Source organism: Protopterus annectens, chromosome 2.part2, assembly GCF_019279795.1.
Source record: "Protopterus annectens isolate FY-2018-M chromosome 2.part2, PAN1.0, whole genome shotgun sequence".
NCBI lineage: Eukaryota > Metazoa > Chordata > Ceratodontiformes > Protopteridae > Protopterus > Protopterus annectens.
The window spans coordinates 147,519,837-147,543,915 of NC_056730.1; the positions used below are offsets into that span (position 1 = coordinate 147,519,837).

The 24,079-nt window shown below is 40.1% G+C and overlaps 1 protein-coding gene across 1 annotated transcript in view; it reads left to right on the top strand.

Annotated features, from left to right (window-relative positions):
* The window catches only part of ZSWIM6 (zinc finger SWIM-type containing 6), an 867,641-nt gene extending 845,613 nt beyond the window's left edge, over nt 1-22,028 (top strand). The window contains exons 12-14 of the mRNA XM_044063817.1: nt 1,161-1,324; nt 16,583-16,664; nt 19,465-22,028. Coding sequence (XP_043919752.1) covers nt 1,161-1,324; nt 16,583-16,664; nt 19,465-20,327 — 1,109 coding nt within the window. The 3' untranslated portion in view covers nt 20,328-22,028. The remainder of the gene's footprint in view (nt 1-1,160; nt 1,325-16,582; nt 16,665-19,464) is intronic.
* Nucleotides 22,029-24,079: the final 2,051 nt, after the last annotated feature.

The following is a 24,079-nucleotide window of genomic DNA, read 5'->3' on the forward strand; positions in this document are numbered from 1 at the left end:
AGGCAGCAAATTGCATTGCAATGAATTGTGATTCACATGCTTGTCCCAGAGACCCACGTTGATGCTGTTTGTCTGCTGTGCATTCTGTGTGTTCTTTGCCACACAGGTAAAGTCTTGGAGACAACACCTTTGGCTTTAGTGGTGAGACTTCTGTCTTAGAAAGATTACCTTGATTAACTAAAGTAGCACAAATTGCATATGTGTCTTACTAGACTCTCTCACAAGTCTGCTGCGTGTCGATTACAAATTGTCCAACTTCAGGCTGTCCTTTGGCAAAGGATGATGGTATCAAGTAGTTTGTTTTTTTTTCTGAATCCTGTTTGACAAATAGTAAATGAGAGTCACTGACATTTTAACTGAAAATCACCAAGTGCTTGTCTTCAGGCAGGAAGAGAAGTGCATTTTCATTTGTCAAATTTAGGTGAAGGAAGAGTATGAGAGAGTTGCTGAAGAAAGACATAACTGCTTAAATCTAAAATTACAATGTATATAGGTAAGGGCAACCAAGAGGGAGGTTTGGGCACATGATTGCCTACATATTTCCTTGTAGAGGTGGCAGAGTGTTTTGTGGATGATTTATACACCTTGTTGAAGTAGGCCAGAAACACGTTGAGATTTCCATAGCAGGGGAAGGTTCCATTTCTTATTGCTGTTAGATGACTGTGTGCAGTATGAACACCCTGGCCAGTACTTCTGCCTTAGTAAAGTGAGTCTCTTTCTGTGAATGTTACAAGACAGAATTGCACCGCTGTCTCTGTCTCGCCTAACCAACTAGTAGATGCAAATCTAATATATATATATATATATATATATATCTCAAGCCATGTGTATGGTTTTCATTAGTGCATGTTGGACATATGGAAGGAATATAACTATGGAAAGTAACTCCGCTGTACTTGATAGTTTTTGCATGTTCTGATTGCTGCAGTACTTCCTTGAGTCTAGATTTTGCTATTTTTGGAGAGAACTTGGTCCCAAATTGATAGATGACTGTGTTGGTTAGTTCATGCATGTATAGGCATAAGAAAGTAAGTGGCAGATCGGGGGGGGGGGGCTCATCAAAAAGATTATGGATAAAAAAGTTTTGCAAAAATACAGATATCAATAACTCCAGTAATTTGTGGCATATTAAGTAATGGCTGCTTTTCTTATGTTTGCAGGTGACGTACGGAGGCTTGAAACAGTGTTAGAATCCATCCAGAAAAATATTCATTCTTCTTCACACATCTTTAAGCTTGCACAGGATGCATTTAAAATTGCCACCCTCATGGACAGTTTACCAGACATCACTCTTCTCAAAGTTTCGTTGGAGCTGGGCCTTCAGGTACAGCATACGACTTTCCATGACCTTGACTGTGCGGGCATGGACCAATGTCCTGGTTTCTAATACTTTTACAGGAAGTAGCTGAGTGCTTTTTAACTGGCTGTGTTGTGCAGCTGTTCCATGTCCAACGGGTTTTCAACTTTTGAGTAATATTCTGCAGTATGTCTAATGCTTGAATCTATCTTAGAGTTTAATGGCAAGTAACAAATCCAACGTAATCCATGGTTTATGTTAATAGATTGACTGCTTAGTTTTTATAATATTCTACTATGATGAATGCATTGAGTGCTGCCAATTGGAAGATGCAAACTTGAATACTGTATATTTATGTTCCTTAACTAAGTAACTTTAGTTTCGTACAGGACGTAACAGCTCCTTAGGCTAGTAACACCTCACAGATGTCAGCTTATTGACTCTAGTAGTCTTGCAGATCTCTTGGTGCGAAGAAGTCTGTTAAACAGAGGCTCAAATAGTGTTCTTTCTGAACTACTAGGCTTGTCTGAGAGGCATAGCATCTGACATGTAAAACAGGTGTTCATCTAATTATCCACTTCACTTGTGAGTTCAAATACAAAAATATGTACCTGAAAGACTACATTTTATTGTATGCAATTTTGTATATATGGGTTTGTAGTTACAGCATATCTGAAACCTAACTGTTGAGTTATATTTGCTATTAGGGTTAACATGTTGTTCATGTCCATCTTACTGGGCTGATGTTTTTTCTCGAGGGATTTCAGTATAATACATGAAATCCCTGTCTATTAAGTCTATTGATTTCATAAAGGCCAGGAGTGGAAAGAACGTATTCCATCAGTCCAGTAACGGTGCTTGTAAGTCAGGACTAAGTCACATTGCCTTGCTAATAATATAGTTGGGAAACCACGAACCAAGGATCTAGGCACACTGTAACTTTCAAACTGAATAGCGGAGAAAATAATAGCCTTGAAAGCATGTTTCATACAAGGCCGTCATTCCAGCCACCCATTTTTCATAGTTGCCTGTGTTTTAATTCTCACGTTGCCATGTCTCAAATGTCCTAGAATTATGCAGCAAACTACTATGGGAATTATAAGAAGCTGTATAGTGTATTGAACCTCAGAGTACCCCATTACGTCTACTAACATTTCTTTGCCAGTGCTGAAAAAAAGCTACCAATTGATCTGATGTGAAGGTAGTCCAGTTTCATTACAAATGCTGCCATACTTTGCTGTGAGAGGTGTAGACATTTATTAGCTAAGAATTAATTAAAAAGAATTCCTTTTGCCATTTTGAAGTATCTGTACATAGTTACAGACTGGGATTTTCACAGAATGTAGTTATTTTATACAGTGGCACTGTGCTGTGTTTAATTTGCTTTTTGTTGTCACAGACCGTTTACCTGAACATGCTAGAGCAGATTGACATTGTCTTTGGTTAAGCTTAAGAATGCTCTGGCTTGTTTGAAGCAGCAAATGTTATTAGGTGTCAGGCAACTTCAACTAAGACAGTTAAAGGTACTGTTTTGTATTGACTTTATCATAATGGATATGGACTGGAGGAAGATTCTTGCGCATTTGTTTCTTGTACTGTATTGTCTTGTTTAACTGAAGGAGTGAATTCAGTAACTGTTATACTGTGTTTTAGAAACAAACATTTATTTCAGTGAATTAGCCATATTATTGGAAGACTTTTAACCAGTGAATTTTGCCAGTATCTGACCATGACCATGTAAAGCATAATTTAATGGCTAGAAAACAGATTTTTTTCTGAAACTAAACCAAGAGGAAGTAATATTGCAGAACTAGAAAGCCACAGAGGAAAATACTGTGCTTATTAGTGGTCACAATGGGAATTGGTGAAGTAGAAAATACACACTGTTCACCTATTGACATGTAATAAAGGCAGTGAATAAAAGTAAAGAGACACTATAGATGTCATCATTTCTTCAGTAAAACTTAACTTTTTATTGAACATTGAAAAGGAACTAGCGACTCAGCTAGAAGTCTGAGGTTAATAAATTTCTGTCATGGCAAACCGATAAACCACTCACAAAACCACCCACCAAATGAGTAAGTGACATCTAATTATTGCACACTAGAAATATCCCACAATAAGTAGCATACTTTGTAAAGAATAACTGATGTGCATATGCCAAAACAGCTCATTTATAATTAATGTTTCATACTGAGTTCTTTGTTTAACCCCTTAGGGTGCAGTGTTTCACATGTGAAACTGAACTTTGCTTTAGCTTGTAAAATAATTTGCATATTGTCAAGATGTAACAACATCTGGCAAACTGTACATATTAAAAAACCTTAAAACAGAAGGGTTGGAGTTGTAGAACTGCATGAAATGCTGTGTTACTAGACAGGTGACAGAGCAGGTACGGATATCTCCCTTGTATCTAAGAATTCTGATTCTGACTTGTGTGGCAGTCTGTCCAATATAGCATTTAAAAACTACTTTATTAATCCAAAAACAACTCACACCTGATAACAGCTGTGATTATTCTGAGGAAAACTTGGTGTCCATTTGTTTTATATTTACTAATTTTGCCCCAGAATGGGCAAACAGAACACCTATTAAAATGTCTTGTAACCTGGGCTAGGCTTGTAGGCCATTAGCCTAGTACACCCCTATGAATCTCTCTGTGAAAATCACTGCAATCAGTATAAATTGTATAAGCACTTAAATGTTCTCCATAATGTATACATTTTATGTGATGTAAAGCTCAGTTGATATACTTTGCAATTTGCAAATGAAGTAGTATTTCCTTAATGAAGTACTATTTCCTTTAGTAAACTTAACCCAGCTTTTGGAAGTCTGAGGGATTTCAATTTTTCTTTTTAGTGCTAGTATTTTCATGTGCTCCTAGTTTGTTTCTTAATAGGCCAATACCCCTGCACTTGGAGACAGAGACTATGATTATGACATGGAACAGGTATATTGCATCCTGTCCCAGTACGTGAGCCCACTCATAAAGTGCTGAACATTTGTCCAGTCCTGTTTGAAGCCAGGGAGTCCTGAGGTCATTAGTACTAGGAAAAGGTTTATGAATATTAGCCATGCATGAAACTGAAAAGGCTTTGCAGAGAATTTCCTTCCATGTAGTTTAATGCCTGTTACCTGAAATACCACTATAGATTAGCTTTCAGCTGATATAAGGTTATGTTTAACCAGCTGGCCAAGTCTTACCCAGAACTTCTGTATAAGTACCTGTCCAATTACCAGATCTTATAACTATAGCCTCATATGTGAAGCTATAGAGTACATTATCTCAGACCTCATTAATATGGACATTGAAAATAACTTAATCCTGGAGCCTGGTCAAGTCGGCTTTGTCAAAGGTCCTGTCTCTTTAACCTCATTAATTTATTTGAAAAAAATAACCGAATCAGTGGGTAGTGGCTATGCAAGTGCATACAGCATACCAAGACCCATGCAGGCATTAGTGATAGACTTGTAAATCTGAATATAAATCCTTGTATTGTGCAATGGGTAGCCAACTGGTTGTCTGACAGAACCCATGTGGTTAAAAGTCAAAGTTGTCACTTCTGAAAGCAAAACTTACCAGTGGTGTACCCACAGGGGCTCAGTTTTGGGCACTTTCCTATTGGGCATATATTTCTCAGACATTCAGGCCAGCACAACTGGCCCATGGTTAACTAAGTTTGCAGACGACTGTAAGTTGAGTGGTGTTATTCAGTTTTCATCTGACTCACAATTGGCCCAGTACGGGTAGACCCATGTTAATGGCTGGTGCAAGTATTAGTGGTGTCAGATTAAATGGTAAAAAATATGGCACATTTCATTTTGGTAAACAAAATAATTTCACTTACCATATAGGTGACATAGTCCTCACATCTGGGGTCTATATTAAAACAGCGAAGGTTTAGCTTGTCGAACACATAAATGTCAATGCGAAAGCTTACAACTGCGAACGGCCACTTCCGCAAATTTTTTCTTGGGGAAAAAATTTACTTGGCCATTGTTGGGAATTTCCATTTTCCCCAATGTAGAGCAATCTTGGAGTTGGTATATTTAGTTGGGGGGTGTGGGGGGGGCAAGCCCCCCACTTAATTAGGGTTAGAAAGTTTGTTTTAGTGACCTACGGCCAAGCAAATTTTTCCCTATGAAAAAATTTGTGGAAGTAGCCGTTCACGGTTGTAAGCTTTCGCTGTTTAGCTGTTTAGCTGTCGACATTTAGGTGTTTGACAAGTTAAACGTTCGAGCATATAATATAGACCCTCATACCCGACACTGTTGTAAGGGATCTAGGCAGGCTTGTTGATAATTCCTTACCATTTGACCATCGTCTTTCTGCAGTACTTCAGAAAGCTTTTTATCTGGCTTATCTGATTTCCAAAGGCATCGCCACGAGATACAAAAAAGTCTTAATTCCCCTTTACTTGTATCTTAGCAGACTTTTTGTTGAATATAATGCAGCTTTTGGCATATATATATATATATTTGTTTAAACGTATCATACAATTTGAATGACCTCAGAGATTCATAACTAAAAATATCAGTGACTTCAAAAATTTAGTTATCAGGAGAGACTTCCAGCCCTTTCCCTGTACAGTCTCTTACAGACTCCTCAGTGGAAATCTGTCTCTAGCCTTTCGAGACATGAAAGTTCCATCAATATTTGTCTTCTTCTTCTGTCACAGAACTAATAATACCTCAAGTGCCATGTTAAGGGAACTTAAATCATCATCAGCAGATAAATATAACATGTCATGATAGATAGCACTCTTACCACGTTCAAGGTAAACAAAGGTAATTGCATGAACAGCCTCAAATCCCACCCCCACCCCCATCTCTTTTGTCTTGTTCTCCTTGAGGCTAGAGGAAACTTTTGAATAGGATTTTTTGGTTAGGTTTTTGTGATCTGCAGACTGATTGCCTAGTACTCGCCTATTAACCTAAGCACAGGATCTTTTAGATGTTTGCATGGAGCACATATATTATCTGTACTTAAGCCCGTCTGTAAGGGAATAGTCTTGTAAACTTGTTTTCTGAAATGGCCATTGATAGAGAGAATGTTGGATCTAGTTGTAGGTTATTGTTCACAGAATAGTGGGCAACAAGTTGTGAGATTAAAAGTAAAATTAAGCCAAAACGTGAAGATAGGGGAACTTCCACGATGACCACTGAGTGAAAAGCATGTTAACTAGAGTTCTCTCAAAATGGAAAACTGATAATTGCTAAAACAGCTGATAGAAGCAGACAATTTGGTTTAAATCCAGTTTCTGGCAAAAGATTATTCTATCTGTATGTCACAAAGGAAAAAAATCCAAGAAAATAAAGATAAAGTGAAGAACAGAGAGAATAGAAAGTTGTGCTGGACAAGGACTCTACATTGATTTAGTGGGAAATCAGACCAGTGTATGGTGTAGATTCAAGTTATGGCTTCCAACAACTTTAAAGAGAAAATTTCTCAGATTTACTGAGAGGTCTTTATAATAAGTAGAACCCTAGAGGAGTACATGCAGTTAAGTTAGGGGACAATGGGGAAAAACGCATTAAATTATATATTTAATCAAACTCCAAAGGTCAGAAATGGAAATTAAGGAGAAACTGACACAAAATGAGGAATTTCAAAGGGAGCTGTTTCAAAAAGTGGTTGATATTTGAAGATAAAAGGAGAGAAGAAATTTGGAGGCTTGCAGCCGTACCTGAGAAGGTACAAGGGACAGATGCTTTATAAAGACCATTATTAACAACTGGACTGGTGTCCCACAGCAGCACATACTCAGACAGGGCACGTCAATAGCTGGCAAGATGCAAACATGCCAACTAAAGGAGATTTTAACAAAAAAGTGTCAAAGGAGAAATGTGTTGAAAGTTAGAGACACCAGAATATTTATAGAAAGTGATTATTCAGTTTATACTAGACTGAAACTGAACAAATTTATTTAAGTCAAAAGGGAACTTTGCTTGGATGGGATGGAGTAGTGATTAAACTTTTGAATCCTGCAGTGTTCTGAGTGTTTTTTTTCCATTGGGGCTGAAAGACATTTATGAAGACTAACAACGAAATGGTAGAAATTAATCATTTTAACCAGCAGCAGTTGAATAAGAAAGAATATGACAGTGAGTGGATGGAATAAGGTGAGTTTGCTAACTGGGCTGCCAAATAAAAGGCTAGAGTGTAATCGAGAAACAGCAGAAAGTAACTGGGCAAGTTGGTCAAGAAGCCAAGGCATTGGGAACAGATTATCTGGGGGATTAAAAGAAGTGGTGGAAACAAAAGTGCCGTTTGGATTACGTGATAAGGATAGGCTGCAATGTCAAGGAATACTAGAAAAAGAGGAGTGGTAGGTGACGTTCCACCCCTAGTGGAATATTTGGTGGCTGAAGTACAAATAGGTCTATAAAAATGGAATTGTTAGTACGGTGTACAGAATTATACATGATAGTTGTACAACTCCAATAGGTGGGACACTGGCAGGTTTGGTAGAAAAAGTTGGGTGGAGAGATTACAGTGGATGAATGGAGGAATGTGCAACGCTTTGAAATACACGACTAAATCTAGACAGTTTAGAATGTCTGCATGGAAATGCTTACATAGATTATTTTTATACCTCGAGTTGATCCTCCAGTTTCGAGTAACTGCTAGAGGCATGAAGGTATGGAGTGTAAACTGGGAGTGTGCAGAATTAGTTTAAGGATGCATTGCAAAATGCCCTAGGGCAGATGTTGAGTGAACAAGAGAAAGTTTCTAAGGAGATGATGCTACTAGCTGCTAAGCTCAGGTAGGGGGGTGAGAGAGTCAAGGCATAAAAGGACTTCATTAACTTTATTTTTGTTAAAAGCCAAAAAAGCTGATAACCAGGAAATGGAAATGAAGGGTTAGCCTTATTTTGGAAGATGTGTTGGGTGTTATAAAGGAAATGAAAAAGGTGGGGCGGCCTTGTTAGACAAAAATAAAATGTTTGGAACCATTGCCTTCATTTGGGTTCAGACTGATGGGGAAGAAAGGAATGTTGGGAGGGTTTGAAATTAGAGCAAACATGTAAGTGTAGCAAATGTCATGTAGGTTAATTGATTGGAAAAAAGTCAGTAGTATGAAACGTTGAAAAAAGTTTATGGAAAAAGAAGTGAATTTCTAAATTGTAATATGATATTGATGATGTTGTTGGATCCATGTTATTTGGTAAATTGTGAGTTCAGTAAGGCTATATCCGAAACAAAAAAGTGTGGGTAGGGGGACTTTTGGAACACAGTCTTTGACATTATGCAAAATAGGCAGAAGAGAAAAAAATGATATACATCTAAAAGGTTAAAACAGAGGGAAAAAACTGCCTGGGTTTTAGTAATATGTTGCCACAGTATCACATAAAGGTTGCAAAAAAGGTTACGTTATGTGTGTTGCAGGAAAATTGCTTGAGGACAAAATGAATAATATCTTTTGAGTTACTGTTAAAATGTAGATGTAAATGGACTCTTTTCAAAGAATGAAAGTTCATGGATGAGGCTATACGGGGATCTGAAGTTGTCCTTTTTATTCTTCCTCATGAATGGGTCTTGGGGTCGCATCTAACAGACTTCGGATCCAAAACTCAAACTCCTCCCTCTACACCTAATGCTTCATTCTATTCCCAACTCCTCAGATCTCGTTTACCGCCATTGAGATGGGACGAACGATCCAACTCGAGTTAGTAAGCTAGTTCATTGTTTGGTTTTGTATTGCATTTTTCTCACTTTAGATATTTTTTACTCTGGGTAACATTAACTTTCTGTCAGCTTTCCTTCATTCCTCTAGTTTTTCACTGGTGCTAGGGTCTTCTTTTCCAATAGTTTGTCTAGTAACATTTTCTTTTGATACTTTGGCCTGTAATTCTTTCTCGTAATATGTAATATAATATATTTAGTCCACCTTGACTGATCTCGCACTGTTTGCATGATATTTAACCCCAGGGTGCTTTTGGACAGGAGAAACAAATTGATATTAAAACGACTTCTGCTTGCTGATACTGGGGCTGAAACCCCCTCTTAGGCTTCACAGCCCAACTCGGAGTGTGGGAAAAGACCTATTCCAAGAACTCTGAGGGCTTCCTCAGAACCTGCTGAAAAGTTAAAGAAATTCTTGAATCCAACCTTGTCGGATCTGAAGACCTTCGGCCAACCCTTGGTTCCACAGCACTTTTCGGATCCGACTGGTACAGCCTATGCTGTTAGCTCTGCTGTTCCATCCACCTCTTTCTTATATCCTAAACCCACAGATCCAACCAGTAGGGGGTCACAGACCTGAATTCATGCTGAATCCAGTCTCTCTCTAGCCCTGCCATTCAAGTTATTTGAGATGCCGAGGAAGCATTCAAGGCCCCATCCACTGCTTCATCCAGATCTTCGAGGAGTTTGACAGAGGCAGACATGGACAAGATGATGCAGAGATTTCTCAGGGCTCAGATATTCAGATGGGGGTCCTCTCAGCTTTGTCCCCTATTGGATCCTCTTGCCCAACTGATTTTTTTCTTCTCCGATCTGACCTCTGGTCTCAGAGTCTCATGATCCAAGATCCTCAAGAGGTTCAGAGTCTGATCCGAGGAACCTTCCTTCCTCAGCTCCAGCAGTGTCCCTGTTCAATCCTGCTCTGAAGCCTTTGGATTAGGCCAGCTCTTGGATCCGAGAGGTCTGTGCCAGGTTCATAGGATCATAGGAAGTTACTAGGCTTATGGCCCTGGGGCCCTTACAAGCCTAGCCAAATATTTATCCCCAAAAAAGAAACCACATTCAGCACCTGTTGCCCCTGTCAGTGAGGGACAAAGGTAGAACCCCTGGGATAAATTTGTGGTTTGCCATCGACTCATCAAGGTTGCGCTTGAAGAGGGTCAGCGAGGTACTCTGTTTGACATGTATGGGAAGTCTGTTCCAGAGGCGGGGCAGCCTCTGTGAGACAAACCTGTCTCTCCAGCAGGTTTTGTTGATGTCATATGTTAGATTTAGGCCTATTGAGCAGGTAATGTCCTAGGAGTTAGACTTACAGATATGGAGCATCTCTAGTAGGGCAGGGTCCAATATTGCCTTGTAGGCGCGACACAGATCACCAATGAGCAATCTGTATGATACCAAATAAACAGGGCATTATACTTGTCCAGGGGGTTGGGTTCAGCTCCTACTGTGTTGGATCCATCCCTTCCCCTCAGTGCCTCGGCCCTGGACAGTTCGGGTCCGATTCCTTCTGGAGGGCCTGGATCTGGGGTTGCCATCATCCTTTCTTTGGCAGCTTCAGGTCTGAGGAGGGTTGGAAAAGTCTACCCGGGTCCATCAGCCTTTCAGGTAGTGGAAAGGGCTTTCTCTTTGCATAGAGAGCCATCCCCTCTGAGCTCGGATCCTACCATTCACCCCTTATCGGGTCCAAGCTCTGAGCCCATCATTTCTTAATTTCTCCTTCTAATGGTCAGCTGGTTCCAGGAAGCCTCCACACAGATTCCCCCCCCCCCCCTTCCAGCACCTCTCCCAACCACCTCACAAAAGAGGTTCCTGGGAAGAGAATGTGTAAGAGGAGGCACAAAGACTCCCTTATTGAGTCTGTCATGGAAGACATTGATTTTGATGAGGGAGAAGGATTCCCTGATCGCCACCTGATGAAGTCTCCTTTGGGGACATCTTGGAAATCCTCAAACAGAAAGGTAGCTGATCTTCCCAGGCTCATCCATCCAGTGTTCCTGGAGGCTTTTGGGGCTGGGCCCATCTACGTCTTGGGAGACCCCCAGTGGATGAACTTATTGACCTGGTTTCCCACCGGGCTTGGAAGAAACCAGAGACTGTCAAGCCCATTCCCATGTGCCCAGATAAGTTTTTGGTTCCCCCTTCAGACGTACCTCAGTGGAGCAAGGGAATCCCAGTTTATGTCATAGCTGTGGAGGCAGCCAATAAAAAGGAGCTAGCAGAACAAAGCTTCTCTGTCCATCAACCGAATAGGGAGTCCAGAGCAATGGACAAATTTGTAAAGCACATGTACGTCTCAGCCACATTCGCACTGAGGCTATTAAATTACCTTTTGCATTTTACTCACCTACAGAGAGATTTGATCAAGGAGCTTTCAAACTCTCGGAGTTCATGTCTGCAGAGGATCTCAAGAAGGTTTCTCCTCAGCTGGCTGCTCTTTCATACATTACCAGTTCATCAATGAGGCTGATCTCCCACACAGAGGAGGGCACCTCACAAGCAGCCGGTTCCGGCATAGCCGTTAGGAGACATGCCTGGAAGAGGCTATGCGACTTTGTGGAACCCTTTAAGGCATCTTTTGGATACACTTACCCAAAGCAAGGAGGAGGAAAGACCCTGTCTGCTGTGGGAACCAAGTTTTCTACCTCTCAACGTACCTTTTCTAGGAGTCAGCAAGGTGGTAAGAAAATGTGGTTCTGGAAATCTCAGGGACTTTTTAGGACTCAAGCAGGGATATTTCCCCCACAGTCAGAGAAGGAGGTTTCAGTGGCAGACGTTGCCCCAGCGCAGAGGGGGTCCACAAAACCAAGTCTTCAGAGACTTCTTTGATAGGCCTCATCAGCACTCCTGAAGCGCTGCCCAACTCTCCACCTCTGGTGGCAGTTGGGGGTCATTTTTCCCTGCACCTGGACGCCTGGACAAATGTCACAAAATATGCACGTGTGCCAAGTATAATTCCAGAGGTTACTACATACCCTTTTCCCTTCCACTTCCTGTCCCAAGGAAGAAACTTCCCGACATTCCACCCATTCAGAGGGAATACGCAGCTGAATAGATTCAAAAGCTGCTACAAAAAAAGAGTGATCCAGGAGGTCCCACTCGAACAAATAGGATTCAGAACATACTCCTGCTTCTTTTTAATGTCAAAGAAAACAGGGGACCTGAGACCAATTCTCTCTAATCAGTCTGAATCAGTACATAAAGAAGTTAAAGTTCTGAATGGTTACAGTTCAGTCCATCCTGCCTCTTCTTTGCAAGGATGATTGGATGTGCTTTATAGTTCTCCAGGATGCGTACTATCATATCAGAATAGGCGGGTGTTTCAGGAGACACCTGTGCTTTTGGCTAGGAGCCAGTCACTACCAATTCGGAGCACTACCCTTTGGGTTCATCACAGTCCTCAAGCTGTTCACCAAATGCATGGCAGTCATGGCAGCTCAATTGAGACTTCAAGGATTCTAGGTGTTTCCATAGATTGAGAATTGGCTCCTCACCATTACAACAAGGCATCAACTTCTATAAACCAAGGATTACTTGCTTCAGATCTGCAACTCCCTAGGCATTACAGTAAACCCTGCCAAATTGAAGCGGACTCCGGTATAGACTGAAATTTATAGGAACTCAGCTGGATACTACGACACAAGTGGCATCATTACCTCTTCATCGCATCACATCATTGAGAAGTCAGGTGCGGGACATGCTGTCTTGTCCATCCCCTCCAGCAAAACTAGTGTTACAAGCTCTTGGGTCACTGTCAGCTGCCATTCTTCTAGTTCCTCTAGCAAGATTCTTTATGTGAATCCTTCAATGGACACACTGGTGGTTCAGTGGTCCATTCTTTACCAGCGTCTTGTCATTTCCCATAAAACACACTCCAATTTGCAAACGTCATTTTCGCTGGTGGATCCAATTAGACAACCTCTTTCAGGGTAGACCGTTCTCTCTCTTCCTCCCCCAGTAGCCACAGTGACCACAGACACTTTCCAACTGGGGTGGGGGTGGGGCATTTCCTCTGGGACTAAGTCGCATATCAATGTCTTAGAGATGAGAGCAGTCCTCCTAACCTTGCAAGCCTTTCAGGATGTTCTCCATCTAGGAACTTCTGCAATCCATACGGACAACATATCAGTAGTCTGGTACATCAAATAACAAGGAGGAACTTGTTCCTACCAGTTGTGCAGAGAGGAAACGAGGGTCTGGAAATGTGTGATCTCTTCAGACCGCTTTTTTGTTGCAATGCAAATACCGGGGAAAGCCAACATTCTGGCAGACAGAGTCAGCAGGTCCATTCTGATTCATCACAAGTGGTCCCTCAGACAAACAGTAGTGAATATGATCTTTAGCTGCTGGGGCCAGCCTCGCTGTGACCTGTTTGCTTCTTCCCTCAACAACAAATGCAGCCAGTACTTCACTCTGATCTCCCCGCCAGGCGAGTCACCGAGGGATGCTCTGATTCACGATTGGCCCCTAGGTCTTCTCTACTCCTTTCCCCATCTTCCTCTAATTCCGAGGTTCCTACAGAATGCAAGCAGGCTGAAGAGCTCCATTGTCCTCATTGCCCTCTCCTGGCCTCAGCAGGTTTGGTTCCCCTTACTCTGGTCTCAATTAAGATAACTTCCATGGATACTGGAACCCACTCAGGATCTCCTTCTCATCCATCAGGAATTTAACATCCCAATCTCCATGCCTTCAAACTGACCACATGGTTTCTCCACTTCCAGTGATAGCCAGACATTCCAGGCTCACTTCCCAGTCCATCCACCAAAAAGTTTTACAGAACAAATGGAAAAGATTTTGTATTTGGGCTTTCAATAAGAATATTGACCTGTTTTCAGCCTCTACTTCAGCCATTCTCCTATTTCTCACTGTTCTTTTTAAGGAAGGGGCTAATTTTTCTACTGTTAAACTTAAGTTGAAAGCTATATCAACTTCCATGCAGGAAATGAATCATTATCTATGGCATCTTCCAAATTTTGTAAAGCTTTCATGAAGGGAGTCTTCCTGCTTAGACCTCCAGTAAAAGATTCCCATCCTCCTTGGGATTTGACAGTGATCCTTCAAGGGTTAACTCAGAAACCCTTTGAACCGGCGAACAAATACAATATGAAAATTCTTTCTTGGAAGCCATATTTTTAGTAGCTATCACTTTTGCAAAAAGAATTTCTGAGCTCCAGGTCTTATTGGTCAAGCCTCTTTGAATCATTTTCCATAAGGATAGGGTGTCTCTTCGAACCAACCCTTCATTTCTACCAAAAGTGGCTACTGAGACTAACTTTAACCAGTCCATTCTGTTACTAGTTTTCTTTCCAAATTGTACTAATAGAGGAGAATATATGCTGCACCTGCTTGATGTTCACACTTACATTTTTATCTTCACAGAACAAAACAGTACAGGAAGTCTAATCAGCTGTTTGCGTCCTTTTCCCCTAATTAGTTGGGTCAAGCAGATTCCAAATTTACTCTAGCTAAATGGATCACTGATTGTATTTTGCTAATTTATTCTCAAAAAGGTTTGGATTTGCCTTGTCCTCCTAGAGCTTGCTGCACTAGATCTGTGGCTACTTCATATGCCTTTTTCTCAAGAACCTCCATTGACTACATCTGCGCTGCAGCCACTTGGTCCAAAACTCATACCTTTGTTACACATCACAAGTTAGACATTGCTTCTAGAAGCAGAGTTTCCTTTGGTTCGACATTGCTCGGCATGGCCTTCCTTGAGGGTCTCCCGTAGCAGTTTTTAGTATTTTCGTAAATGAGTGTGTTATTTTCATAATTCCTTTTCTGTTTGTCCATTTAACCTTTGAAGCTATTTCTTGTTTGGATTTTGAATGTAATATAAATGAACTGGTTTTGTCAGCAGTAGAGGCTGAAGTCTTCAATTTATTTATATCAAGAGTACAACTTTGTCAAAGTGCTTCTTACTTCCTTTGTTGAAACCAAAATAGGGTGGTTAGACTTTATCATGGTCAGCCACATGCAAATGCCATCTTGGATCCCAGTAGGGTGGTTAGACTTGATCGTGGTCAGCCATATGCATATGCCGTCTTGGATCCCAGTAGGGTGGTTAGACTTGATCGTGGTCAGCCACGTGCAAATGCCATCTTGGATCCCAGTAGGGTGGTTAGACTTGATCGTGGTCAGCCATATGCATATGCCATCTTGGATCCCAGTTAGTGCCTCTTTCGTTGTTGGATTTATAATACTGACTCCTCCCTCTTGGAGCATGTTAACCTACGTAAACAGTACTTTTTCTTCAGAGGAGAGTCAGGGCTGTGCAGTATAGCATAACATGCTGAGATAAATGGAAGTAGGAGATGACATGACGCAAAGAGCTTTTAGCATATTCTGTCCCAAAGCATGATTGGTTGTATACAGTACATGATATGTAATTATGTAATATTGTTTAATTGTATTAATAAGATTAGTAAATCTTGAATTGCAGAAAACAGCAGTTGTTTCCCACCAAAATTTCAGTTTGTCTTGTAGTTGACCACAGTTGAATGCATATGTAGCATGTTACTAAAGGTTTTATCATACTAGTCTGCCATGGAGAACCATCAACAGTTTACCAAACAGTAAGACATGGCTAATAGCTAATTAGCATCAAACCTGAAGCAGGTATTGTACGTTATGGGTCTGTGAATTGCTTATGTTTGAAGGTCACTTGTGGTTTGAAGGCAGCACATACCTTCACATCAACCACAAAATAGCTGTGTAATAATAGCATACTACTGATGCCGACACCTTACGATCGGATCATTTCTGATCCGCGACATGTTAGTGATACACTTTGTAAACCAGTGCACCATTCATTTTCTTGTTTATGATGAACTACAGTTTTGGCCCAGAAACTAGGTAAAGACAATACTCCGTTAAGCATGGCAGTGAGGGAGTAGAGGATAAAATAACCTGACTCATATTCTGCTGTATGTAGTACAGTTTGCCAGCATGAAATCAGATGTCACTCTGTTACTTCTGAGTGTTCATGATTTTAAGATGCTTGACCAGGAGTAGTGTTTTCAGGTTTACAAGTAATGGAAGACACTGGGAATTGAAAGGTTTTATTATTTGTAATCCTTTGAAATCATTCCATTTGGAGTGTTGCATCATGGACTGGGGCTGGTGTTGAAATAAGATTTGTCCAGTTGAGGATACAAATGTCTTGAGAAGATGTTTTAATTTGCTGTAGCAATACCTGAGTTTTTAAGCATAGTTGTAATACAAAAAGCTCTGTCTAATTTGTAGGTTTCTTGCAGTGTGGAAGTCTAAGGCTTTGTGCTGTTACTGAGCTTCTTTCTCCAACCCTTAGTCCTGTTCCTTTAGGTTCGACTTGTATACTACATGAGTGAGGAAATCTTTTAATCAAACCTTTACTACCATGTTACTTTTGGAAAGCGATGCTTGTGCCTTTCGGATTTAAGACGTTGACAAGTAGTTAAAATAATTTTGCATAAAGCATAAAATTGACAGATATGAGGTATACGTGGTGATGTAGTTAGCAACATCAATGTGGGAACAAGGGGTTTGAAAATATTGTGCAGCACAGAAAGTTTTGTTTGTTTTTCTGGACATAAAAAAAAATGTTTTCTTTCTTTGCAGGTGATGAGGATGACATTGTCGACCTTAAACTGGCGCCGTCGTGAGATGGTGAGATGGTTAGTCACCTGTGCAACAGAAGTTGGTAAGAAACTGGTTGTGGAGCAGGAAAAAAATAATTCCTTGTTGATAATATATGTCTGGTTTTAGTGACCTATTTGCTGCTTTCTTCTCTCCCCCCTTTGCTGTTTTGATTAAATGTCACAATGACTCTCTCTAATTATTTGGATTTATTTACAGATTTTTAGCAAATTTGATGCAAGTAAAGTGATTCTTGTTAGCTTCTTACATTACAAAAAAGTTTACTTCAGTGCCCTTTTTTTCTCTATTTGAAATAAGTTCACTGTCAGTTCTTTGAATATAGTTTAACTTTTGATTCTACTGGTGGGAGATTGGCATAATGGTTAAGGTGTTTACCTTACAAACATAAGGTACAAGGTTTGATTCTCACATGCTGTAATTGGCTAGGCTGAAAATGGCCCACAAGGGCAGTTAGCCTAGTACTAATCTATGAACCTACTTTTCTAACTTGGTGCCCTGTTTGCCTATGGTGCTGTGTGATTACCAAAGAGCAGATATTACATTACTTTTTCCATGATTACAGGAGGAGCGACTAAGTCGGTGTGTAGTCCGCCCTTAAATGCATTCAGTATTCTGCTTCCCCTCTATTGCTGTTCTTACATTTACTTCTGCTCCACCTGTCCTTTGATGACCTTCCTGAGATAGCTTGCTGAGGAAAGCCATACGTCCAGCCAGCATAATACCAATGCCTTGGGCTCTTCCTCCTAAGTTCAAAGTATAAGGTACATAAGTGACGTACGAGCACCAAATCTTTTGAATTTCTTTGTCACCAGTCTAAATGCTGTTTTTGAATTCAGAAGAAATACGTTTGTATCATATTGGACTGAACCGTGGACAAATGAGTAGCCTGTCGGGGGCTTTTCCTTTTTGTTTCTTTTTGTGGGTTTTACTGAAATTACATGTCATCCAGAAAGCGGAAATGAGTGTGTGAGGCAGATTCTCCATAACAAAAGACGCAAGAAGTGCCATTTTTTATCTGGGCACAGACCATACCCACAAATATTGTGATATTTGCCAGGTATTTGTTGCCAAGACCCTGGCCACCATATTTTCGGGAAGTAATTATGTTTCTCTGTTTCTTCCTTACATTGTCAGGTCTCTGCTTTCCCTTTATGTTTTTCTAAAGCACCAAGGATTTTTACTAATTTTCGTGCATTTAGGAAACCAAAAGTTGAAGTTACTTGCTCAAAGTACCATGGCCTCTGAATCCACTCTCCCCAACATCCAGCCACCTTCCAAAAAGAAGTCCAGAATGTTGCAACTGGAGACTTTTGCTATCCAGCCTCTGCTGGATGTTTGTTTAGGGTGAGATGAAGAGCCCGAGGATCATCCATTTTTGACACTCGCTCCCTTTGAAACAACCCATTTAGAGGCCAACACAAAGCAGGGCATTTCGTACAACCTCTGTGGCTGAGCCAGTGCCTGCTGTGGATGATTAGGGGGAATCAACGCTGGTAAATTCTGAAGGGCCTGGGGGAATTCCACAGATTCTTGCTAGGGAAGAAGTACCTGGTTCCCTTATAGAAGTACGGACGTCCTAAATATGTTAGGGCTGCGTTTCCTGTAAAAAAAAAGGGGGGGGGGCAGAAGACTAGGCATCTGACTGCTATTGCTCAAGACCCCCGTAAGGAGTGGCATGACTCCACCCAAGGTCTTTCCAAAGCTCATATGGCTTTGAAACCTCCACAGGGTTTGTCATTCCATGTTGGCTTCCGTTCTTCCACTCCCTGTAAAAGACTTGGAAACTCTGATTCATCTGAGGAGGATGAGGATTTGGATTCTGGGAAGGAAGGCTGTGACTTAAATTGGTCAGTTGGGGTCAGTGCTCTACCCCAATTAACACATTGTATAATTAAATAAATGTTTGGCTTATTTCTCACAGATTCACTTTTCTGTCACTATTGGGTCTGATGAAGAAGATACTCTGTCTCCCCCGACTCTCCGGTTGAAGAGCTTTCTTTTGGGGACACTGGTATTGAAATGATGGAACATGATCTTTTACAGATGGATTCTCCCAAGACCCTCTGTTGTCCATCCTGATTGGAAACTCTTCTGAACACTTTTACTTATGCTTTTCAAACTGAGCTCTTAAAGACTTTGCCTCCTGCTTCAAAAAATGGGTTCTGTAAGGTTTCTGAGGCTCAGAATTGTTTGTATAAAAATCTATGTGATTTCTGTATCATACAGACACACATGACTAGGTATGTGCTTGCTCATCTTGCCAAACTGTGGGGGGTATGTGTTGAATAGGCATGACATGCAGTGTATCTGTGTTTGTAAAATATAAATGTAATAAAAAAGAAAACATGACTTTAATAGAAGAAATCACGTTCTTATGATGTAAGATTCTTATGGCATCTTATGGTCCCCATGATCATTAGCTTAGTAGTGTTCCCATGTTCGGTCTAATCCTTAGTTCTCACAAACGACATGCGTTGCCAGCCATTTGTTGTGTTCCTTTAGCAGCTCAGTGCCCTTTGCATTCTTTACTTCAGTCTAATTGTGGAGCATCACTAATACAATTTGTATGATTAGAGAAAAAAATCCATGCATGGTGACAGTCAGGCTTTTGGCGTACTGAGCAACAGCATTCCTCAAAAGGGTAGAATGCAACAGAGCATAACTGTGATGAATCTAAAGTCTCATTTAATAAGTCTGTGCATGTGCCACTTGCTAGTAATGACTTTTTTATTTGTGTGCATAAAATACTACTGTCTTTTATTTGTGTGCATAAAATACTACTGTCTTTTATTTGTGTGCATAAAATGCTGCTGTCTAATAACAGCATTCTGTTTCTCTTCCAGGGGTTTATGCGTTAGACAGCATTATGCAGAGTTGGTTTACACTGTTCACACCAACAGAGGCCACCAGTATTGTTGCTACAACAGTGATGTCCAACAGCACAATTGTCCGGTTACATCTGGACTGCCATCAGCAGGAAAAATTGGCCAGCAGTGCTAGGACGCTTGCACTCCAGTGTGCCATGAAGGACCCTCAGAACTGTGCTCTTTCTGCACTAACTTTATGTGAAAAGGATCACATAGCTTTTGAGACTGCTTACCAAATAGTTTTAGACGCTGCTACTACAGGCATGAGTTACACGCAGCTTTTTACCATAGCAAGGTATATGGAGCACCGTGGTTACCCCATGCGGGCGTACAAGTTGGCTACTTTAGCCATGACACATCTCAACCTGAGCTATAATCAGGACACACACCCTGCCATTAACGATGTTCTGTGGGCATGTGCACTCAGTCACTCCCTTGGGAAGAATGAGCTTGCCGCTGTAATACCTCTGGTAGTCAAAAGTGTTAAATGTGCAACAGTACTGTCAGACATTTTACGCCGCTGCACGTTGACCACACCTGGTTTGGTGGGACTTCATGGAAGGAGGAACTCTGGAAAGTTAATGTCACTGGACAAAGCCCCTCTTAGGCAGCTTCTGGATGCCACAATTGGGGCGTATATTAATACGACACACTCACGGCTCACACACATCAGCCCTCGACATTACAGTGAATTCATAGAATTCCTCAGCAAGGCCCGAGAGACCTTTCTAATGGCTCACGATGGACATATCCAGTTTACACAGTTTATTGACAACCTAAAACAAATATACAAAGGCAAAAAGAAACTGATGATGTTGGTCCGTGAGCGGTTTGGTTGATGAACGAGGGAGTGATTTATTTTTACTTGAGCCTGCCTTTGTACCCTTTTTAACTTAAAAAAGAAAAGAAAAATGTAACAAAAAAAGAAAAAAAACAGAGCCACACCGGTATTATGTGTATAGTTATATTTAGTTTGCAAACAAAATTGTCATGTTGTGAAAGTGTGTTTTGTTAATTTTTTTGTATGTGTGTGAGTGAGAGAGGTTTTCAAAAAGGTTTGGTTTACACTGAGTATATGTTGTCAAGTGGCAAAAGCCCACGTAGCTCTCCTGTTCTTTCTGTATATTGTTCACAGCCTCAAAAGATATTAATGGCTTTAAAAACCAAACACAGACACCTCCATCCTAAGTGATAAGTACCTCGTATGGATTCAGCTTTACTCCTTTGTAATTCACCCTTATGTTTTAGCATATTTAAATAACACTGACAAAAACCCCAACATAACTACACGTTGAAGGCTGACCACGTGGCTTTGCATTGCTGTTAATCCAGAAGCATGGCACACGGTGCTTGTGCATGTGGAAACTTAGCGACTGTCAACATACATTCTCAGGGATTTAACGGAAAAAAGAAAGAATGATAGCATTTATTGTACTGTATATATTATAGTATATGTCTGAATATTGAAAAAGTATAACGTTAACTAATTTATAAAAGAATATTCTATGTAATGCAAAATACTTGAAGCTGCAGTAGCTTGGTTATTAAAAACATATCGGAAGGACTAATGTGCGCCTTGCTTCAGGGTTGGCTCAGGTGGTGAATTATATGCTGGGCATCTATGCAGAGCCACCTCTTCAACTGCATGGTTGGACTGATATCTATTGATATGAAATATATGCTTGTAACAGGCACTGTAGGAAAGAGGGACAACAAAAACATACAGCCAGAGCAAGCCTTAGCATTAACATTCATTATGCCAGATTCGGCCTTTGTGCCTCCTAGCCTAGAAAACTTAAAATACATAAAAAAATAAAGAAAAACACATTGTATTTCTTGAGTGAAAGAAATGTGTTTTACATAAGAAATTGACGTGATACATTACGCCTTTGCAGTGAGCTGATGATAAGCTAACATTTGTGCACAATAACGTATGTATATATTCTGCATAGGTATCTTGACTTTGTGCGGGACAGAAAGTTGTATAGGTATGACTGTTCAACCTTTCCGTTTTTGATTTTAACATTTTTTTTTTTTATTTTTAATTCCTCTAGAATTCCTCAAAATGAAAAAAAAAACAGCCTTCTATCTTGCCTTGTCTTAATTAATGCTTTAAAATAACCAAACTGGAGATCTAACTACCAAACTGTTCATTATATTAAAAAATACCAACTTTGGTTACAAATATAGTGTCTTTTCTTTAGCTGAATGGTTCTGTATCCTTGTGCTTTATAAAGCAGTTTTTATGTTTTTGGTGCAAAAATTGTCTGGTGTCTCTTGTTCCCTTCATTAGAGAACATGATAGAGGTATGTTTGTAGTTATTTTTGGTTAGAAAAAAGTTAATGCTCTCCCATTTTATTTATTATAATAGGTAAAAAGATTGTACTTCATCACCTGTGTAAACATGCTCATGAAGTTGAAAGTAATTAAGATTTGATACACTGATATTGATTTATTTATGTAACTAAATCACTGTTTTATAAACTTGTTAATGATTCAACAATTTTTGTTTTGATTAAAATTAGTTTTTGAAAGGTAATTTGGTTTCTTTGCAAACTTGTGTTGTGCCATGCTTTTCATTTCAGCACCTTTCCTATTTTTACTAATCTCAACTTGCTTAGTAGACTGCTTGAATTATAGCTTAATTGATTTTTTCAGAAACTTCATGGATATTACAAATCATTTTACAGCATGCTAATGTTGGCTTACAGATGCACGCCTTCCTCCCTAACGTATATTTCTGAGTGGCTCTTTGTGTCATAGTTGGTTAAAGTACATTAAACATTTTATGTTTTAATATTTTTAACCTCATCTTCCAAAAGGCAGCTGTGATGTGAAGAATTCTACTTTTACTAACCCTTGGGACTTGTGCTAAAGACGATAGGACATGTGTAATAGTGAGAAAAGTAGTTCCGGCTACTGTTTTGGTATTTCAATGAGTTTGGATGAGTTTTGCTGTGAATATATACTTTTTGTCATTGTTATGACTCTATTTTCATCCTCATCATGAGCATTTTCCCTGCTTTTATTGCACTTTTAAAACATTTTTTATTTATTTACATTTCTTAACTGGGCTAAAACACTGATCCACCTGTGGTTTTTTCAGGATCAGCCTGGGAGAGTATGGTCAATAGACAATAACAAGGTTCACAATTTTGAATGGCTACATGCATTCATGCACTGTGATGAATAGTAAAAAATATTTTACAAGCAGTCTTGCAGGACTGTAAACAAAAGAAAAAAATGTAACTAAATTGCAGCTGTGAGCATTTAAACCATAAGACAAATTGCATAACCATCACAAAATGCAACATACATAGTAAATATTCAATAAGTACAATATATACGATCAGGTACCCAGGGAAAGATAAGGTGGACAGAAGGAAAAGTTAAGATAGGGTAAAAAGAAAGTGTGTAAGATGAGAGAAGTGGGATAGGGGGAGACTTCTTGGATAGCATAACAGAGTATAGTATAGTATAGTATACTATAGTATGAAGCAAATGAGGGCATAGGCGGAGGAGAATGGGTTTATGTTATGCTGCCTATCGTATCGCACTTATGCAAGGCTTCATGATTCACTTTTTAAACTGGGTACAGAAACTTAACCAGGACAGTATTGAGGATATATTTCCATGTGTAGGGGACTAGTGTTGAGAAACTGACCAGTTCTGTGAAGTTTAGGCCTAAGAATAAGTAAGCAGGGTGTTTTTGTGAGAATGTGACCGTAGCTTATAGGCAGCGTATCTTTTAGTTGTATCTGCTGCCAAAAGGGGATGATCTGTAGGTTTAAGGAAGGTAGGAGTAGGGTACACCTTTGTTTAATTGGAAGCCGTTTTGTCGTTTGAAGGACATTGCAGTGGTCTGTTTCATGGGCCGGGGTGTTGAGTCTATAGATATTGTTAGCACTGGTTTGGAGGTCGGTCATACTCTTCTTGGAAACATTGGCTGTGATTGAGAGAAGACCATATTCTAGCTGTGCCACCATGACCCCTTTACCTTTGGCTGCTCTAGTAACAGGGGAGAGGAAATGGGAGATCCTTTTAGACCAGAAAAGTAGTGGGTTGACTTTTGATTTAGTGGCAGAGATGTGATGAATATTTAGGCTTTGGTCATAAATATTTAGGCTTTGGTTAAGCCACTTACCTAGGTATTTAAAGTGAGTTGTTTCTAAGAGTAATTGGCTCTTAAGCTGAATGGTCCACAGGGTGGTGGTGTTGGTGTTGGAATATTTAATTTGGTGTTGGAGATCATAGAGTTTTGTCTTCTTTATAGTGAGTATAAGTTTATTTTTGAGTAGTCAGTATGACGGGAAAGATGTTTTTCGGGTTTTGTCTTGATGGTGGAGGGGAAAATTGGCTCTGTAGATGACCATGTAGTCTACATGTAGAATGACGCTGAACTAAGAAAGGTCAATGGGTAGGTGATTAAAAATAGAAATATAGAGGGGATAATTTAGATCCTTGAGGAACCCCTATACTTGGGGGTGGGGAAGGAGAGGATGAGGATTCCATCAGGGTTGAGGAAGGAGCAGATGAGGATCCCATCTGGGCTTAAATCCCTTATATCTGGGAATTTTCTGAATCATGGAA